The 16,553-nt window shown below is 50.7% G+C and overlaps 1 protein-coding gene and 1 long non-coding RNA gene across 2 annotated transcripts in view; one reads left to right on the top strand and one right to left on the bottom strand.

Annotated features, from left to right (window-relative positions):
* Positions 1–857, bottom strand: part of PYGB (glycogen phosphorylase B) — a 52,010-nt gene extending 51,153 nt beyond the window's left edge. Inside the window, exon 1 of the mRNA XM_034947581.3 lies at positions 459–857. Coding sequence (XP_034803472.1) covers positions 459–701 — 243 coding nt within the window. The 5' untranslated portion in view covers positions 702–857. The remainder of the gene's footprint in view (positions 1–458) is intronic.
* Positions 858–1,062: 205 nt separating this feature from the next.
* LOC129394927 (uncharacterized) lies at positions 1,063–5,362 on the top strand. Its single transcript, XR_008622323.1, has 2 exons — positions 1,063–2,413; positions 3,516–5,362. It is a non-coding gene; the product is annotated as an uncharacterized LOC129394927 (long non-coding RNA).
* Positions 5,363–16,553: the final 11,191 nt, after the last annotated feature.

The following is a 16,553-nucleotide window of genomic DNA, read 5'->3' as shown; positions in this document are numbered from 1 at the left end:
GCAGATTACCGAGCTCACCCCATTCCAACCCACAAGGCTGCCCAGGCCTGGTTCCAGTCCCATTTTCTCCCACAGGCTGCTGCAGGAAAACAAAGAGTGGCTGGAGGCAGGGGCGGGGAGCACGGGCTCTGCAGCCAGCGCGGAAGCGCACGGCCAGAAAGAGACCAGGAACGTCCGCCAGGCTCCCGGGCTCAGCATCATCTGCGGGGGACGGCGGACCCCGCCAGGCGCGGGCTCCCAGTGGGGCGGACCCGTGGCCGCGGCCCTGCGCAGGGGACGCCCGGCCCCCGCCGACTGCGGCTTCCAGGCGACTCCCCAGTCGGCTGTGCCTGGCCGCCGGCCGGCTAGGGGCGCGGGTAACGCCCGACGGGCCGCCCCGCAGAGACCCCCGCTGGCGCAGCTCCGGGACCGGCGCCCTCTCAGCGGGCCCGGGCGCACAGGGCGGGGCAGCGCCTCACCTTGGGGTCGCGCTCGTAGTAGTGCTGCTGCGTGCGGATCCAGCGGCCCACGAGGTGGTCGCGCACCGTGTGCGCCAGCGCGAAGAAGTAGTCGCGGGGCGTGGCCACATTGCGGTCCTTGACCAGCGTGAAGTGCAAGTGCCGGTTGAAGCTCTTCCGCACCTCGGCCACGTCGCCTAGCCCCGCCAGGCCGCGCACGCTGATCTGCTTCCGCTTCTCGCTGTCTGTCAGCGGCTTCGCCATCGCGCCGGCGGAGGCGGAGGAAAAGAGATGGAGGAGGAAAGCGGCGGCACACGCGAACGCCGGGATGGTGCAGCTGCTCTGGCGCCGCTGCTCTGGCGCCCGGCACTGCGGCTCTGCGGGCGGGATGGGCCGCGCCTGCGCGCCGCGCCGGGGCGGGGCCTCGGGAGGGCGGGGCGGGCGTCCAGGCTCATAGCTGAGATCGCTGGTGTAGTCCGAGGCGGCAGCTACCTGTCCACGCCACCTGAGAGTGGTGTTTGCCCCCTCGTTGGGCAAGCCCGGCAGAAAGTGGGAGCGACTGGAGGGGGCAAGGGACCCGGGGCCTCGGAGCGTGCCGTCGTGGGCGCGCCTGCCAGCCCGGGGACGGTGCGGGAAGGGGGCCCTGCCCTCCGGCCCTCGGGTTCCTGGAACCTGCCCTCCCGCCCTGCACCGGGTCACCAGGTGCCCCGCGGGAGCGCGCTGGGCTCGGGCTGTGGCCGAGACCTGGTACACGTTCGGGGAAACTGATTACAGCTTGAAAGGCATCCACCAACGCCTGCTGGGCCCGGTCTTCTCTGTCCGGGGCAGGGCGGCTCTGAAAATACCAGCTACTTGCTTGCCACTCCAGGCCGATGACAGACGTGGAGAAAACCAGCTGCCAGCGAGCTGGAGACGCCCGTTCCCGAGGGCGCGAGGCAGCCACAGCCAAGTGCCACCACGACCCCGCCTCGGAGGGACCGCAGCCCCCTAGCCCTCGGAGAAACCCTGTTCCCGAAACCACCCGGCAGACGCTGTCCGCTTTGAGATTACAGCAGGGAGAAGGAAACATGCCCGTCTGGCCGGGGAGCTCAGCCACTAACCGAGACTTAGCCTCTGTCATCCCAATCCAGGCTGCAGCTCCAGCTAGGGGGCGTCTGCACACAGCTTCCCGCACTTGGCCCCGCGGAACACAGTCCTGCTGGCCTCAGCCTGTGGGAACCCTGCTTCATGTAAAGGTCACCTAAACTCTGCCTTCCCTCAACCCCTTCAAACTCTGCCTTTCCCTTCGTTCTTGGGAGGCGCTCCCTCATTGCAGTGGGTCAGTACACCCGATTTTGTGGGACCACAGGTTTGCTCCTGGTGGTCTTGGGCTGAAGGGGCTGCAAAGGTTACTGAATTTCATGGAGGTAAAAATTGCCCGCAGGAGATGTCATGAAAGTCCAGGTGCAGTAGGTTTCCTGGTGTGATGCTTCAAAGTTATCTTCTTACCTGGAGCCCCTTCCAGCTGCAGACTTCAGAGGTCGGAGGTTAATCAATCTGGAATGACCCCACAGCCCACCCAGCTCCAGCTCGGGATTCACTCCTGCACTATGTCCTAGGGATTCTGGAGCCAACAAGATCGAACTTCGGGCACAGATGGCAGGGCTGTAGGGTCCAGCTTGGCTGCAAGCTCCGAACACTGATGCAATCTCTCTGAGGGTGATCTGGCAATTCAGAAGTCATAAAAATGATAGTGCCCTATGACCACTTCTACCACTCTGGGGAATTGAGTTCAAGGAAAGCTTAAGAAGACAAAAAGCAAGTTATGCAAATATGTTTTCTGCTGTGGTGTGGTAAAGTTTAATCCCCCAGCTGTGGTGCACACCTGGCAAAGAATGGAGGCGCTGACACTTATTGATCATTACTTGCAGTGTACACGTATTAACTCCTGATCCCTGCAAATAGCCTGCTATTACCCCCGCTTGACAATGGAGAAGGTGAGCCACAGAGAAGTTAACTCTTCCCTAAGCCCACACAGCTAATAAGGGAAACAGCCAAGGTTCACCCCAGCCAAGCCCTGCTCCACTGCACAAGCCCAGAAAAATGTATCTGTGCTCAAAGTTAATATCATAAACCATTGTGCTGCTAAAAGGAATGACTGTTTTAATAGCTAGCTAGGAAGGTGTGATTGATGACACAATACTGATAAATGAAACACAAAAATAAGGATGTAATGCAGAAATGACAGTAATGATTTGAATATTACTTTCATTTAGTCAATTTAAATTTAAATTAAATAACCACATGTGGCTAGGGACTACTGTGTTAGAAACACAGGTGTATATCCAAACCTAAACATTGGTTATTTCTGAATGGAAGAATTATCAGGGGGGTTTTCTTATTTTCTCCATACATTTTGTATTTCCTGTTTTTTCCACAATATTTATTTTGTAAGTGGAGTAAGTTTTAGTAAGAAAAACTAGAGGCCACAGACTTCACTAATGGTTGCTGATTTAAGGCCTATATATTCTCTTACTGGATTGACTTTTAATTCTTTGTTACTCTGCTTAAATAAATTTTAAGTCCTTTCTTTCATAGCTACACTTTATTAAATTTTCCATGATCCTGACAAAAATTCTTTGACCAAACTCTAGTCAGGCTTCTGAGACTTCTAGGGCCATCATACACTTCCCTGTGACATCTGTTTTAGCAATCCCTGCTTTGTCAATTTAGCAGGATTCCCTGCCCCTGATATCTGATCCCCCTTGGTGACATCTGATCAGGTTCCCCATGCTCCACCATCCCCCATGCTGTCCAATCACCCTGGCCTGCCTTCAACAGGAATCCTATGAGGTGGTTTAGACACAATCACCTGGACCCCTGAAGTGTCCTCTTAGTAACTGTCCATCCACTGACCCCTCCCCCAGTCCTTGGCTATAAATGCCCACTTGCCCATGCTGTTTTCGGAGTTGAGCCCAATCTCTCTCCCCTGCTGCAAGATCCCGTTGCAGTGGTCCCTGTACCTATCATGATGGTTGTGAATAAAGTCTTTGGTACCATGCTTTAACAAATGCTATTGATTTTTTTTTTCTTTAACAGTTATCTTACCCAGATGTCATTTCCTCTTCCTGGGAGCCGCCATGGTCCTTCCCCTCTCCTGCAGCACTTAGTCCAATACTGAATCTTCATGATGTGACTCTTCATAATGCGCATGGTTGACGCAGGAAGGAGCCCTCTCACCATCATGTCTCCTCACCTCCTCTGGCCGCTAATATTGCTGAAGTGGCTAAATGAGTCCCAGTATTAATTATCTCAGCCATTTTCAGGTAATTTATTTATTTATTTATTATTAATGTTTTTGAGATGGAGTCTTGCTCTGTCACCCAGGCTGGAGTGCAGTGGTGCAATCTCCGCTCACTGCAACCTCCGCCTCCTGGGTTCAAGCAGTTCTCCTGCCTCAGCCTCCCATGTAGCTGGGATTATAGGCACTCACTACCATGCCCAGCTAATTTTTGTATTTTTAGTGGAGACAGGATTTCACCATGTTTCTGGGCTGGTCTTTAACTCCTGACCTCAGGTGATCCGCCCGCCTCAGCCCCCCAAAGTGCTGGGATTACAGGCGTAAGCCACCGCACCTGGCCATCATTTTCAAATAAATAATTTTTAGATAGTTTTAAGTGTTGTAAAGAAAAGCAGATTGAGCTGTTAGTTACAGGAGGTGATATCTGAGCTGAGACTAAAAAAAAAAAAATGAAAGAATGGACCAGGTGCAGTGGCTCACACCTGTAATCTCAGCACTTTGGGAGGCCAGGGTGGGTGGATCACTTGAAGTCACGAGTTCAAGACCGGCCTGGCCAACATGATGAAACCCCATCTCTACCAAAAATACAAAAGTTAGCTGGGCGTGGTGGCGCATGCCTGTAATCCCAGCACTTGGGAGTCTGAGGTATGAGAATCGCTTGAACCCGGAGGTGGAGGTTGCAGTGAGCCGAGATTGCAGTCTGGGCGACAGGGCAAGACTCTATCTAAAAAAAAAAAAAGGCATGAATGAATCTGGGGGAATAGCAAATGCAAAGGTCCTGAGGTGGGCATCCACTTGGACAGTTCACAAAAGAGGCATCTGAGGGGCATTGGGATACGCCACCCCAAAATATGCCTCTTCGCATGTGGATTATTTTGAATTAAAGCCCATTAAGAACCAGCAGACCATAGGAAAGGCTCTAAAAACCATTTTCATTTTGTAAAAAAAATTCACATTTATTATAAAGGAAATTTCCACGTCTCCGTCTTCCATGCAAGGAAAAGGATATCTTGTAACAACTCTTATCAGTGGAAGAAAGTACTGACTTAAGTCTGCATAACAAACCTTCCTAAACAACCCTTGTTTACCATACTTTTCCTGGGCACCTTCTGCTGAGGTTTGAATATACCCTCCAAAACTCATGTTGAAATTTAATTGCCATTGTTTAAGAGGTAGGACTGTTCAGAGGTGATTAGGCCATGAGGCCTCCACCCTCAAGGATAGATTAATGCCATTGTGGGAGTGGGTTGTTATAAAAATGAGTTTGACCCTCTCTTGTTCTGTCTCTTTCACCCTCTCTTGTACTTCCACCCTCCTTCCATGGGACAATGTAGCATAAAAGGCCCTCGCCAGATGCCAATGCCATGCTCTTGGACTTCCCAGTCTTCAGAACCATGAGCCAGATAAGCCACTTTTCTTTATAAATTACACAGTCTGTGGCATTCTGTTACAGCAGCACAAATAGACCAAGACACCTTCCCACTACATGCCTCCCCTGCCCAGAAGCTCCAGGCCTTTTCCTTTATGTCAGCCTAAGATGACAGATGAACCCAAGTCCTGACCACACTTTGGGTTATTCATTGCCAGGTACTGCCACATGTAAGTGCAATGCACATGCCAATAAACTTGTTTTTTTCTTGCCTGATTGAATTGTCTTTGGCTGGTGTAATTAGAGGCCCCCTAGCTGGAGACCCTAACATGGGCTGGGGAAAAGATTTTTTTCCTTCTGTAAATAACCAAGAGTTGGATTCAGCTTCATCTTCCATTTTAGCAACAAAACTGCCAGGCTTCGGAACAGGCAAAATGGAAAGAAATTGGGCTATGCTTTTATTTTATATAAAGCTGAAAAGCAGGTTTATAGAGAAAGATTGTTCTGGCAGCCTGGATCAGAGCAGTGATCAGGCCAGAGCATCTGCTAACCTCAGCATCAGGGAATCCCTGTTTTAGACTGTCCTCTACATCTCTGTCTTCTCCTTTTGGGAGGTAATTTTTAAAAAATCACTAAGAAGGGATGGATGCTGGTTCTGGTTTCGTTACTGTTGTAGGGAGCTATTCCGTGTTGTTGGAGATAATACATTACCTTTAAAGTTCTTTTATCTTTCTGTTTTTGAGACAGGGTCTCATGATGTTGCCCAGGCTGGAATGCCATGGTGTGATCACGGCTCACTGCAGCCTCGATCTCCCAGGCTCAGGTTATCCTCCCACCCCAGCCTCCCAAGTAGTTGGAACTACAGGTGCATGCCACCACGCCCAGCTAATTTTTGTATTTATTATAGAGATGAGCTTTCTCTATATTGCCTAGGCTGGTCTTGAACTCATGGGCTCAAGCCATCCACCCAACTCGGTCTCCCTAAAGTGTTGGGATTACAGGCATGAGCCACTGTGCCCAGCGTAAAGTTCTTTTAAATAGGTATTTAAGATTCTGTCTGTAGCAAGTCCCCTGTCATCTGCCTCAGAAAAAGAGATGAAAGATGTCTTGTGAATGGAAGAAGATGCTGTGGGACTTAGAAGCGGGGTGTGGAAAACAGACATTTTTGGTCTGCTAGGCTTAAGCTTCTTGAGGACCTGAAGAGTGTCTCATTGATCGCTGGTGAAATGAGTGACTCAGAAGCACCACCGGCCCTTGAGACCGCAGGTGCGGAGGGAAAATCTCTCTGGGATCCCAGCAACGCCACTGGCAGATCTGTGCTGGTCAATTTCGTGTTTGCAAATGAACAGAGACCCAGGCTTTCAGGAAACAGAGATAAATAACAAATGCATTATTTTTGAGAGGCTGGTAATTATAAAGCTCGAGGGAATAAAGAGCCCACCAGCTGGAATGACACTGTGGAACTGATGCCCTCCCTCCACTGGGGTGTGTCAACAGATATTCTTAGTGACATTAATGATTTTAACACACTGACATTAAAGGAAAAAGAATCTATTGAAGGGGTGGGTTGCCCCTCCACACCTGTGGGTGTTTCTCGTTAGGTGGAACGAGAGACTTGGAAAAGAAAAAGACACAGAGACAAAGTATAGAGAAAGAAATAAGGGGGCCCAGGGGACCAGCGTTCAGCATACGGAGGATCCTGCCAGCCTCTGAGTTCCCTTAGTATTTATTGATCATTCTTGGGTGTTTCTCGAAGAGGGGGATGTGGCAGGGTCACAGGATAATAGTGGAGAGAAGGTCAGCAGATAAACACGTGAACAAAGGTCTCTGCATCATAGACAAGGTAAAGAATTAAGTGCTGTGCTTTAGATATGCATACACATAAACATCTCAATGTCTTACAGAGCAGTATTGTTGCCCGCATGTCCCACCTCCAGCCCTAAGGCAGTTTTCCCCTATCTCAGTAGATGGAACATACAATCGGGTTTTATACCGAGACATTCCATTGCCCAGGGAGGGGCAGGAGACAGATGCCTTCCTCTTGTCTCAACTGCAAAGAAGCGTTCCTTCCTCTTTCACTAATCCTCCTCAGCACAGACCCTTTATGGGCGTCGGGCTGGGGGATGGTCAGGTCTTTCCCTTCCCATGAGGCCATATTTCAGACTATCACATGGGGAGAAACCTTGGACAATACCTGGCTTTCCTAGGCAGAGGTCCCTGCGGCCTTCCGCAGTGTTTGTGTCCCTGGGTACTTGAGATTAGGGAGTGGTGATGACTCTTAATGAGCATGCTGCCTTCAAGCATCTGTTTAACAAAGCACATCTTACACAGCCCTTAATCCATTTAACCCTGAGTTGACACAGCACATGTTTCAGAGCGCACAGGGTTGGGGGTAAGGTTATAGATTAACAGCATCTCAAGGCAGAAGAATTTTTCTTAGTACAGAACAAAATGGAGTCTCCTATGTCTACTTCTTTCTACACAGACACAGTAACAATCTGATCTCTCTTTCTTTTCCCCACAATCTATGAGACCAGAGTGATACTGAGAAGAAATGAAATGGAGATGGGGAAGAAGGAAGCCGCTCCTCTCTACAGGATGCCAAATCAATGCAGGAGGAGATTCTGAGAACTACTGGACAGCGGCCACAGGGGAACAGGGGATTCATTCCATCTCAAAGCCTCACCCTACACATTATCTTTATTAGCTATAAAAGGGAAAAGGGATTTGCAATGGAGAGTTATGGCAGACTCCAGCCTCATGAAGTGACACAACTTAGCATTGCCACCCAGGGGACAAACCCACACTATGAGTCTGATTCAGTGCACCAAGAAGGACAAACATCACTTACTCTGCTGTAACATAACGCAGTATATTATACACTAACATATGTAGTATATTACATTACATAATAACATAGTACAGGCTTCTAGGACACAGTTTATAGAAGTGCAGATAATACTTGAGGCAGTTTCCCAAACTTGCAAATAAAAACTCTCCACAGGGCTTGTGACTAGCACATTCCCAAAGCCCCAAACCCAGAATCCCACCTGCTTAGTGAGCACCTCCAGAGCATTTTTTTTTTTTTTTGAGACGGAGTTTTGCTCTTGTTGCCCAGGCTGGAGTGCAATGGCAGGATCTCGGCTCACTGCAACCTCCACCTCCCAGGTTCAAGCAATTCTCGTGCCTCAGCCTCCTGAGCAGCTGGGATTACAGGCACCCACCTAATTTTTGTATTTTTAGTAGAGATGGAGTTTCACCATGTTGGTCAGGCTGGTCTTGAACTCCCAACCTCAGGTGATCCACCCGCCTTGGCCTCCCAAAGTGCTAGGATTACAGGCACGAGCCACTGCGCTCGGCCATCTCTAGGGCATATTTTTACTGTGCAATGTGGGAATCTCTGCCACAGGGTGGGCTGCCTTTCTAACCCAGTGGCCCGGTTCTAGCAGGACTTCCCCAGTATGTGGATGGGGGCACAGGGACTCTTGGGGGGGCCTCAAGGCATCTGTGAGCTAGGCCTAACCACCGCTACTGAATGACTGTGAGATGAGTCCCAGAGCTGGGACGAGAGTGGGCCTGGTACCCTGCCCCAGCCCTCCCCTGACAGGAGTTAGTAAGGGACAGGTGAGCATGCTAAAGAGACAGCAAGCTGGTCACAGCCTAGGGCCACCACCCTTCTGTCTTCCAAGTCAGAAACATGTCCTGACTTTGGGGGAGAGGGTATATGTTAAACGGGCCCACCCTGGGAGCTGTAGTGGTCACTGTGGAGCTGAGCACTGGGCTGCACTCCTCGCTGCCCCAGAGTGACCAGGTGGGTGGTTTCATCCAAGAGGCAGGGCTCAGAAGGCCAGGCTGAGCCACCGATATGCATGTCTGCACCCCACCACTTCCTGCTCAGTCTGTATCAGGCCCGGGATGAAATCGTCACTTAGACGCTCAGGGGTCCTCCCACCCGTCTGGCCAACACAAACCTGCCAGCATAGCACTGAGTGGAAGGTTCCAGTGCACCCACAGGCCTGGCTGTTAAAATGTCCGGCCTCTCCAGAGGACAGGTTAAGTTCACGCTGAGAAAGCCTGGCTCTGTCCAGCTAGCCTGAATTAACGTGAGAAGGATGAGCACAGCACCTGTGGAAATGGCGCTGGAAAGCAAGTGTCCCTAGGAACTGCCTCTGCGCCACCCAAGTGCGCCGGCCCAGCGTCCTCAGACAACCCAGGAGGAGTCCTCCATCTGGCCACTTCCCACCCGTTAGGCCGCGAAGGGACACCAGGTTGGTGAGACCTGGACCCCACCAGCAAAGGACCCTTCCTTCATTCATCACACACTGGCTCCATCTGCACTGCACCTACTGCCAGCCAGGCACTGAGCTTCACATCCGCACAAAACACAAAGACCTCTGATACGGTTCGGGTCTGTGTTCCCACCTAAACCTCGTGGTGAATTGTAATCATGTTGAGTTGTTTTGGAGGTGGGGCCTGGTGAGAAGTGACTCGATGATGGGGTGGATTTCTTATGAATGGTTTAGCACCATCTCCTTGATGCTGTTCTCAAGATAGTGAGTTTTCACGAAATCTGGTTGTTTAAAAGTGTGCGCCCCACCCCTTGCTTCTGCTCTGGCCATGTGATCTGCCTGCCTTCCCCTTCGCCTTCCACCATGATTGTAAGATTCCTGAGGCCTCCCCAGAGGCTGAGCAGATATCGGTACTACACTTCCTATACAGCCTGCAGAACTATGAGCCAATTAAACCTCTTTTCTTTATAAATTACCCAGTCTCAAGTATTTAGAGCAATGCAAAAATGGACTAATACAACCTCACGGTTCTGGAGGCTGAAAAGTCTAAGGATGGAGTGTCCTTCTCAGTGCGCAATCAAGATGCCGGCAGGTTTGGGGCCTGGTGAGGCTCTTTGCTTCTTCCATGGTGTCTTTTGCACGGTGCGTCCCCCGGAGGGGAGGAAGGCTGCATGCTTACATGGCAGAAGGTGAAAAGCCAAGAGAGAACCCACTCCCAAAGCCCTCTCAGTAAGGCATTAAACCCACCATAAGGGTGCAGCTCTCATGGCTTAATCGCCTCTTAAAGGCGCCACCTCCCAATACCATTACACCAGCAATCGAAATTCAACACGAGTTCTGGAGGGGAAGGCATTCAAACCCTTGCCCCTTCTCTGAACCCGTGGGACTTGCCCAGCATGCCAGACTGCCTGGGCTCTGACTCCTTCCTCAGCCTGTGTCACTACGGCCCACAGTTGCATCAAAGCATGCTGCTCTCCATCTCCAGACTCCCAGCCTGGCATTTCCAATATTCTCCCCTTTCACAGCCCCTCAAATCCAAATCCTACAGCAAATGCCGGAGATTCTATTTCAGTCCTTTCTTGTCAGGACTGACAGTGTCAGCTGGAGCCCCTGTCCTTTGGGACACCTGTGAAATGGTCCTGAAACCTCAAGTTGGACACCCTCAATATCAGTTTGGGGGTGTCCCTGATGTCACCCACTAACCCTAATGTGCTTCTCAGCGCCTTCAGTTTCCACATCAACACAACTCCTTATAGGTTAGTACAATCCCTTTGAAAAACTGGCAGTGTTCACTAAACAAATGCCTCCCTATGACCCAGCAATTCTACTCCAAAGAAAACACCTAACAGAAATGAATACTTATGCTCACCCCAAGGCAAGTACAAGAACGTTCAGAACAGCCCTATTCAGAACAGTCCCAAACTGGAAACGATGCAAACGTCTGTCATCACTGGAATGGATAAATACACTGTGGCATATTCACACCAACACAAGGATGAGTCACCTATGACTTCGCTCTCCCACATGGATGAGTAATGCTGTGTGAGGGACCAGCCCAAAAGAGCACATCCTGTTCCCCAAAGCCCTCAGGCGTCAGACCTCTACCCTGTTAGGAAGGACAGTGGCTGAACCTCCCGCTGCATGCAACTGGAGGGGCTGTGAGGAGTGGGGTCTGGAGAAGCTCTTCATTGCAGTCTGGTGTATACAAGTGTGACAGTGTACTATGGGCACACTTGGCAACCACCACCTGTGGGCAGCATCTGTGGGTGACAGACCTCCCTGGACCTGGGCCATGGGCCTGTGGGGTCCCACATCCCACGGTCATGGGCCTTCCACCATCTTCCTCCCTACCTTATCTAATGCCTCCTGGCCCTCCCCACACCCAGCAGGGCTCTAGGTCCTTTGTTAAGGCCAGTGGTACCGACACCCAGGCCTTCTCCACAAGCTACAAGGAATCTGCCCAGCAGCCAGTCTTCCCAGGAGGAGGCCGGGGGCCACCGGCTCAGGACTTGCCTTGCATTTTTTTTTTTTTTTTTGGCGTGATCTAGGCTCATTGCGACCTCCACCTCCCGGGTTCAAGCGGTTCTCCTGCCTCAGCTTCCTGAGTAGCTAGAATTGCAGGCACCCACCACTGCACCTGGCTAATTTTTTGTATTTTTAGTAGAGACGGGGTTTCATCATGTTGGCCAGGCTGGTCTCAAACTCCTGACCTCAGGTGATCCACCCACCTCAGCCTCCCAAAGTGCAGGGATTACAGGCGTGAGCCACCGCGCCCAGCCATTGTGTTTTGTTGCTTGTGGGGATGCACATCCCTCTTCCAACCCGTGGCTACTGCTCTTGGGGTCCTGTTGCTGGGGGCCCTGCAGTAGACTCCACACAGGTCCTCCTGCCTCCTGGGCCCTCCTCAGAGCCTCCACAGGCCGCAGACTCCACTCCCCAGATGGAGGTCTGAGCCCGGCACCCTTCCTGCAAACCACTACCTCACAAAAAAGACAAGAATCCTACACCCCCAACCCAGACCCCTTCCTGGCAGGTCCTCAGGCTGGGCATGGGCAGAGCAAAGACAGACTTGAGGAGGTAACCAGGGTGAAGACAAACACTGGGCCAAAACCAGTGGGCCTCCTGATGTGTGGATTCCAAAGGGGCCAGGCGAGCAGGGAGCAGTACTGAGGTCAGGGAGGCCGGAGGGAGACAGAGGAAGCCCGTAATCAGGGAGCTTGGGAGCTGCCTGCTGGGCAGGGAGGAGCTGTGGACACCAATCGGGCACTCTCAAGCCCTTCCCAGCCTGGCTGTCTCCCTCCTCTGGCCCTTCGGTGTTTCCCTTGGGAGTGGTGTGGGTCCCTACCTGGAATCATCCTGAGGAAGCTGCCTCCTGGAGCAGGCAGGATGCTGGAGCTCCGTGTGGCCGGCCTGGTTCTCTGCGAAGCCGCTCCTGAGAGCCTGCCTAGTGCAGAAGTGCCCCGAGCTGGCTGCTCTTCCTGCCTAAAACGGGGCACTGAGCACAGGAGCCTCTGGATCTGATCCCCTGCCTGTTTTTGTACGGCTCTCAAGCTAGGAATACCTTTTACATTTTTAAATGATTGAAAAAAAATCCAAGTAATCATGGTGTTAAAATGATATGAAATTTGAATTTCAGTGTCCATGAATCAAGTTGGGACACAGCTTCTCTCATTCATTTACAGTTGTCTAAGTTTCTGTCACCCTTCGGCAGCAGAGGTGAGCAGCCGAAACAGAGACTGCATGGCCTGCAAAGCCTGAAATATTTACCGGCTGCTCTTTACAGAAAGAGTTGGCCGTTCACTACCCTGGAGTGTGGACCTCTGGGCGAGGAACCTGTATCCGTAGCGCTGCCTTGCACGTCCAGGCTCACAGGTGAGTCCTCAGGAAGGAGTCCCGTTGGTTCTTTGTGCAGCATGCCAGGCAACAGGGTGCTTGGGAGGGGAGGCAGGCTGGCCTGGGCAGGAGGATTCTTGGAGGCTCCTTTAAAATTCACTGCCTCACTCAGGGTGATGCACATTAAAACTCCATGGAGCCAGGTGTGGTGGCATGCACCTGTAGTTCCAGCTACTCCGAAGCTGAGGTGGGAGAATCACTTGAGCTCAGGAGTTTGAGTCCAGCCTGGGCAACTTAGTGAGACCCTATCTGTTCAAAAAATGACAACAGCATAATAGGACAGCAGTACTCCCCCCAGAACAGTTAATATTAAAATTACGGACAGTACCAAGTGCTAGCATGGATGTGGAGCAACTGGAATCCTCACAGACTGCTAATGGGAGAGTAAAATGTTACAGCCATGTTGGTAGGTTTTTTTTTTTGGAGATGGAGTTTCGCTCTGTCGCCCAGGCTGGAGTGCAGTGGCACCATCTCAGCTCACTGCAAGCTCCGCTTCCCAGGTTCACACCATTCTCCTGCCTCAGCCTCCCGAGCAGCTCGGACTACAGGCACCCGCCACCACGCCCAGCTAATTTTTTTGTATTTTTAGTAGAGACGTGGTTTCACTGTGTTAGCCAGGATGGTCTCGATATGCTGACCTCGTGATCCGCTCACCTCAGCCTCCCAAAGTGCTGGGATTACAGGCGTGAGGCACCGCGCCCGGCCATTAGTAGGTTCTTATAACCGGTTATAACTGGTTGGTAGGTTCTTATAAAGTTAAACATTCACATGCCATATGACCCAGCCATTCTGCCTTTAGATATTCATCCAAAAGAAATAAAAACATATGCCTATAAAAGACTTGCACAAGAATGGACACAGAAGGCTTATTCATTAAAGCTCCAAAGAGGAAACAGTCCAGGGGAATATCAACAGGCAAATGAAGAAACAAAGTGTGGTATGTTGAAATAATTGATTACTATTCAACAATGAAAAGGAATGAGCTGCATGCATCCACCTGCATGAATCTCACAAACATCATGCTTCGCTGAAGACCAGACACACAAGAGCAGACACTGGATGATGCCATTTACATAATGTTCCAGAACGGGTGACAGTAATATGTCACGACGGACATCAGATAGGGGCTGCTAGAGTCCAGGGGCAGGGTACTCTCAGAGTTTTCTGGGGTAATAGCAATGTTCTCTATTTTGATGGGGGTGTGAGCCACATGGGTGCATGCATTTGCCAAAATGATTTGAACTGTACACCTAAGATCTGTGTGTCCTATTATGTGAGGAAAAGAAAGAGAGATCAGATTGTTACTGTGTCTGTGTAGAAAGAAGTAGACATAGGAGACTCCATTTTGTTCTGTACTAAGAAAAATTCTTCTGCCTTGAGATTCTGTTAATCTGTAACCTTACCCCCAACTCTGTGCTCCTTGAAACATGTGCTGTGTCAACTCAGGGTTAAATGGATTAAGGGCTGTGCAAGATGTGCTTTGTTAAACAGATGCTTGAAGGCAGCATGCTCCTTAAGAGTCATCACCACTCCCTAATCTCAAGTACCCAGGGACACAAAACACTGGGGAAGGCCGCAGGGACCTCTGCCTAGGAAAGCCAGGTATTGTCCAAGGTTTCTCCCCATGTGATAGCCTGAGATATGGCCTCATGGGAAGGGAAAGACCTGACCATCCCCCAGCCCGACACCCATAAAGGGTCTGTGCTGAGGAGGATTAGTGAAAGAGGAAAGAACGCCTCTTTGCAGTTGAGACAAGAGGAAGGCATCTGTCTCCTGCTCGTCCCTGGGCAATGGAATGTCTTGGTGTAAAACCCGATTGTACAGTCCATCTACTGAGATAGGGGAAAACCGCCTTAGGGCTGGAGGTGGGACATGAGGGCAGCAATACTGCTTTTTAAGGCATTGAGATGTTTATGTGTATGCATATCTAAAGCACAGCACTTAATTCTTTACCTTGTTCATGATGCAGAGACCGTTGTTCACGTGTTTACCTGCTGACCTTCTCTCCACTATTATCCTATGACCCTGCCACATCCCCCTCTCCGAGAAACACCCAAGAATGATCAATAAATACTAAGGGAACTCAGAGGCTGGTGGGATCTTCCGTATGCTGAACGCTGGTCCCCTGGGCCCCCTTTTTTCTTTCTCTCTACTTTGTCTCTGTGTCTCTTTCTTTTCCAAGTCTCTCGTTCCACCTAACGAGAAACACCCACAGGTGTGGAGGGGCAACCCACCCCTTCACTATTATATGAAAATGATACCTCAATAATAAAATATTCTTAGAAAAACATTCAGTAGGTCAAGGTAAAACCTAGAGAGAGCTAGTGACTCACGACCCCATCAGGCAGGGGATGTGGCCACTCTGGGCCTCACAGCAGCAGGAGGAATTCCAGTGGAGGCTTTAAGCCCAGTGTGATTTGTCCAAGGGGAAGTAAAGCAAGGCTCCTGGCAAAAGCCTGTTTGCTCTGCCCAACCATTTCACCTCGGCTGTTTGGCTTGGGTGGAGTCCAGGCCAGGCGCACCCACTGAGAAAACAGGAGGACCGCTGGCTGCACTAGGAAATGCCGGGGTGGGGGTGTGGAGGAGGACCAATATCCCCAGTGTGAGGATTTCAATTCCTCTCCTTTTTAGAGGCAACCTCCCGTCACTCAACAGGTGGCTGAGGGACCCCTGCCCCAGGGCAGCACCTGCTGGACTTGGGTTCACCAGCGAACGAGCAGGTCTGATGCTCCTCTCAGGGTCTAAGGTGAGGCAAGGACAACACTGACGTCTAAGGTTTGAAAAGACAAGAGAAGGTCATCTGCTCTCAGACTAGAATGAGCTTTACCTCAGCGGAACTTTCTGGAGGAAACCTATTGTTTTCAGACTATTGCCTTCTAGAGTTCGAGTCTTCATTTTTCAAACTGCTTTACTGAGATGTAATTTTTATACCAGAAAGCTGCCTGTTTAAGTGCACAAGTCCATGGTTTACAGTATATTTACGGAGTTGTGTGAGCAGCACCATAATCTAAGTGTTAAACTTTTTCAAAAGCCCTGTGCACCAGTCAGTCAGTTACTCTTCCTTCTCCCAACCCTAGCTCCTGGCAACCACCAATCAGTCTGTGGACGGGCCATTTCACATAAATGGAATCATAGACTACAGAGTCCTTTGTGTCTAGCTTTTTTCACCTTAGCATAATGTTTCCAAGGTTCACCATGTTGCAGCATGGGTCAGAAATTCAATTCTTTTTTTTCTGAGTCTCGCTCTGTCGCCCAGGCTGGAGTGTGGTGGCGCAATCTCGGCTCACCACTACCTCCGCCTACTGGGTTCAAGCGATTCTCCTGCCTCAGCCTCCCAAGTAGCTGGGACTACAGGCGTGTGCCACCACGCCCAGCTAATTTTTTTTTTTTTTTTATGACGGAGTCTCACCCTGTTGTCTAGGCTGGAGTGCAATGGCGCAATCTCAGCTCACTGCAACATCTGCATCCCGGGTTCAAGTGATTCTGCTGACTCAGTTTCCCGAGTAGCTAGGATTACAGGTGCTCACCACCATACCCAGCTAATTTTATTTTTGTATTTTTAGTAGAGACGTGGTTTCACCATGTTGGCCAGGCTGGTCTTGAACTCCTGACCTTGTGATCCACCCACCTCAGCCTCCCAAAGTGCTGGGATTACAGGTGTGAGCCACGGCACCCGGCTAGAAATTCAGTTCTTTTTAAGGCTGAATACTATGCCAGTGCCTGGAGAGTCAGTAAAAAAAGTCCTTTGAAATCTCTTTAATTTATAGAAAGCTGAAAACCCTAGT

The sequence above is a fragment of the Pan paniscus genome, chromosome 21 (genome assembly GCF_029289425.2).
Source record: "Pan paniscus chromosome 21, NHGRI_mPanPan1-v2.0_pri, whole genome shotgun sequence".
NCBI lineage: Eukaryota > Metazoa > Chordata > Mammalia > Primates > Hominidae > Pan > Pan paniscus.
The sequence above is the reverse complement of the archived record's forward strand: the minus strand, read 5'-3'. Positions and strand labels throughout refer to the sequence as shown.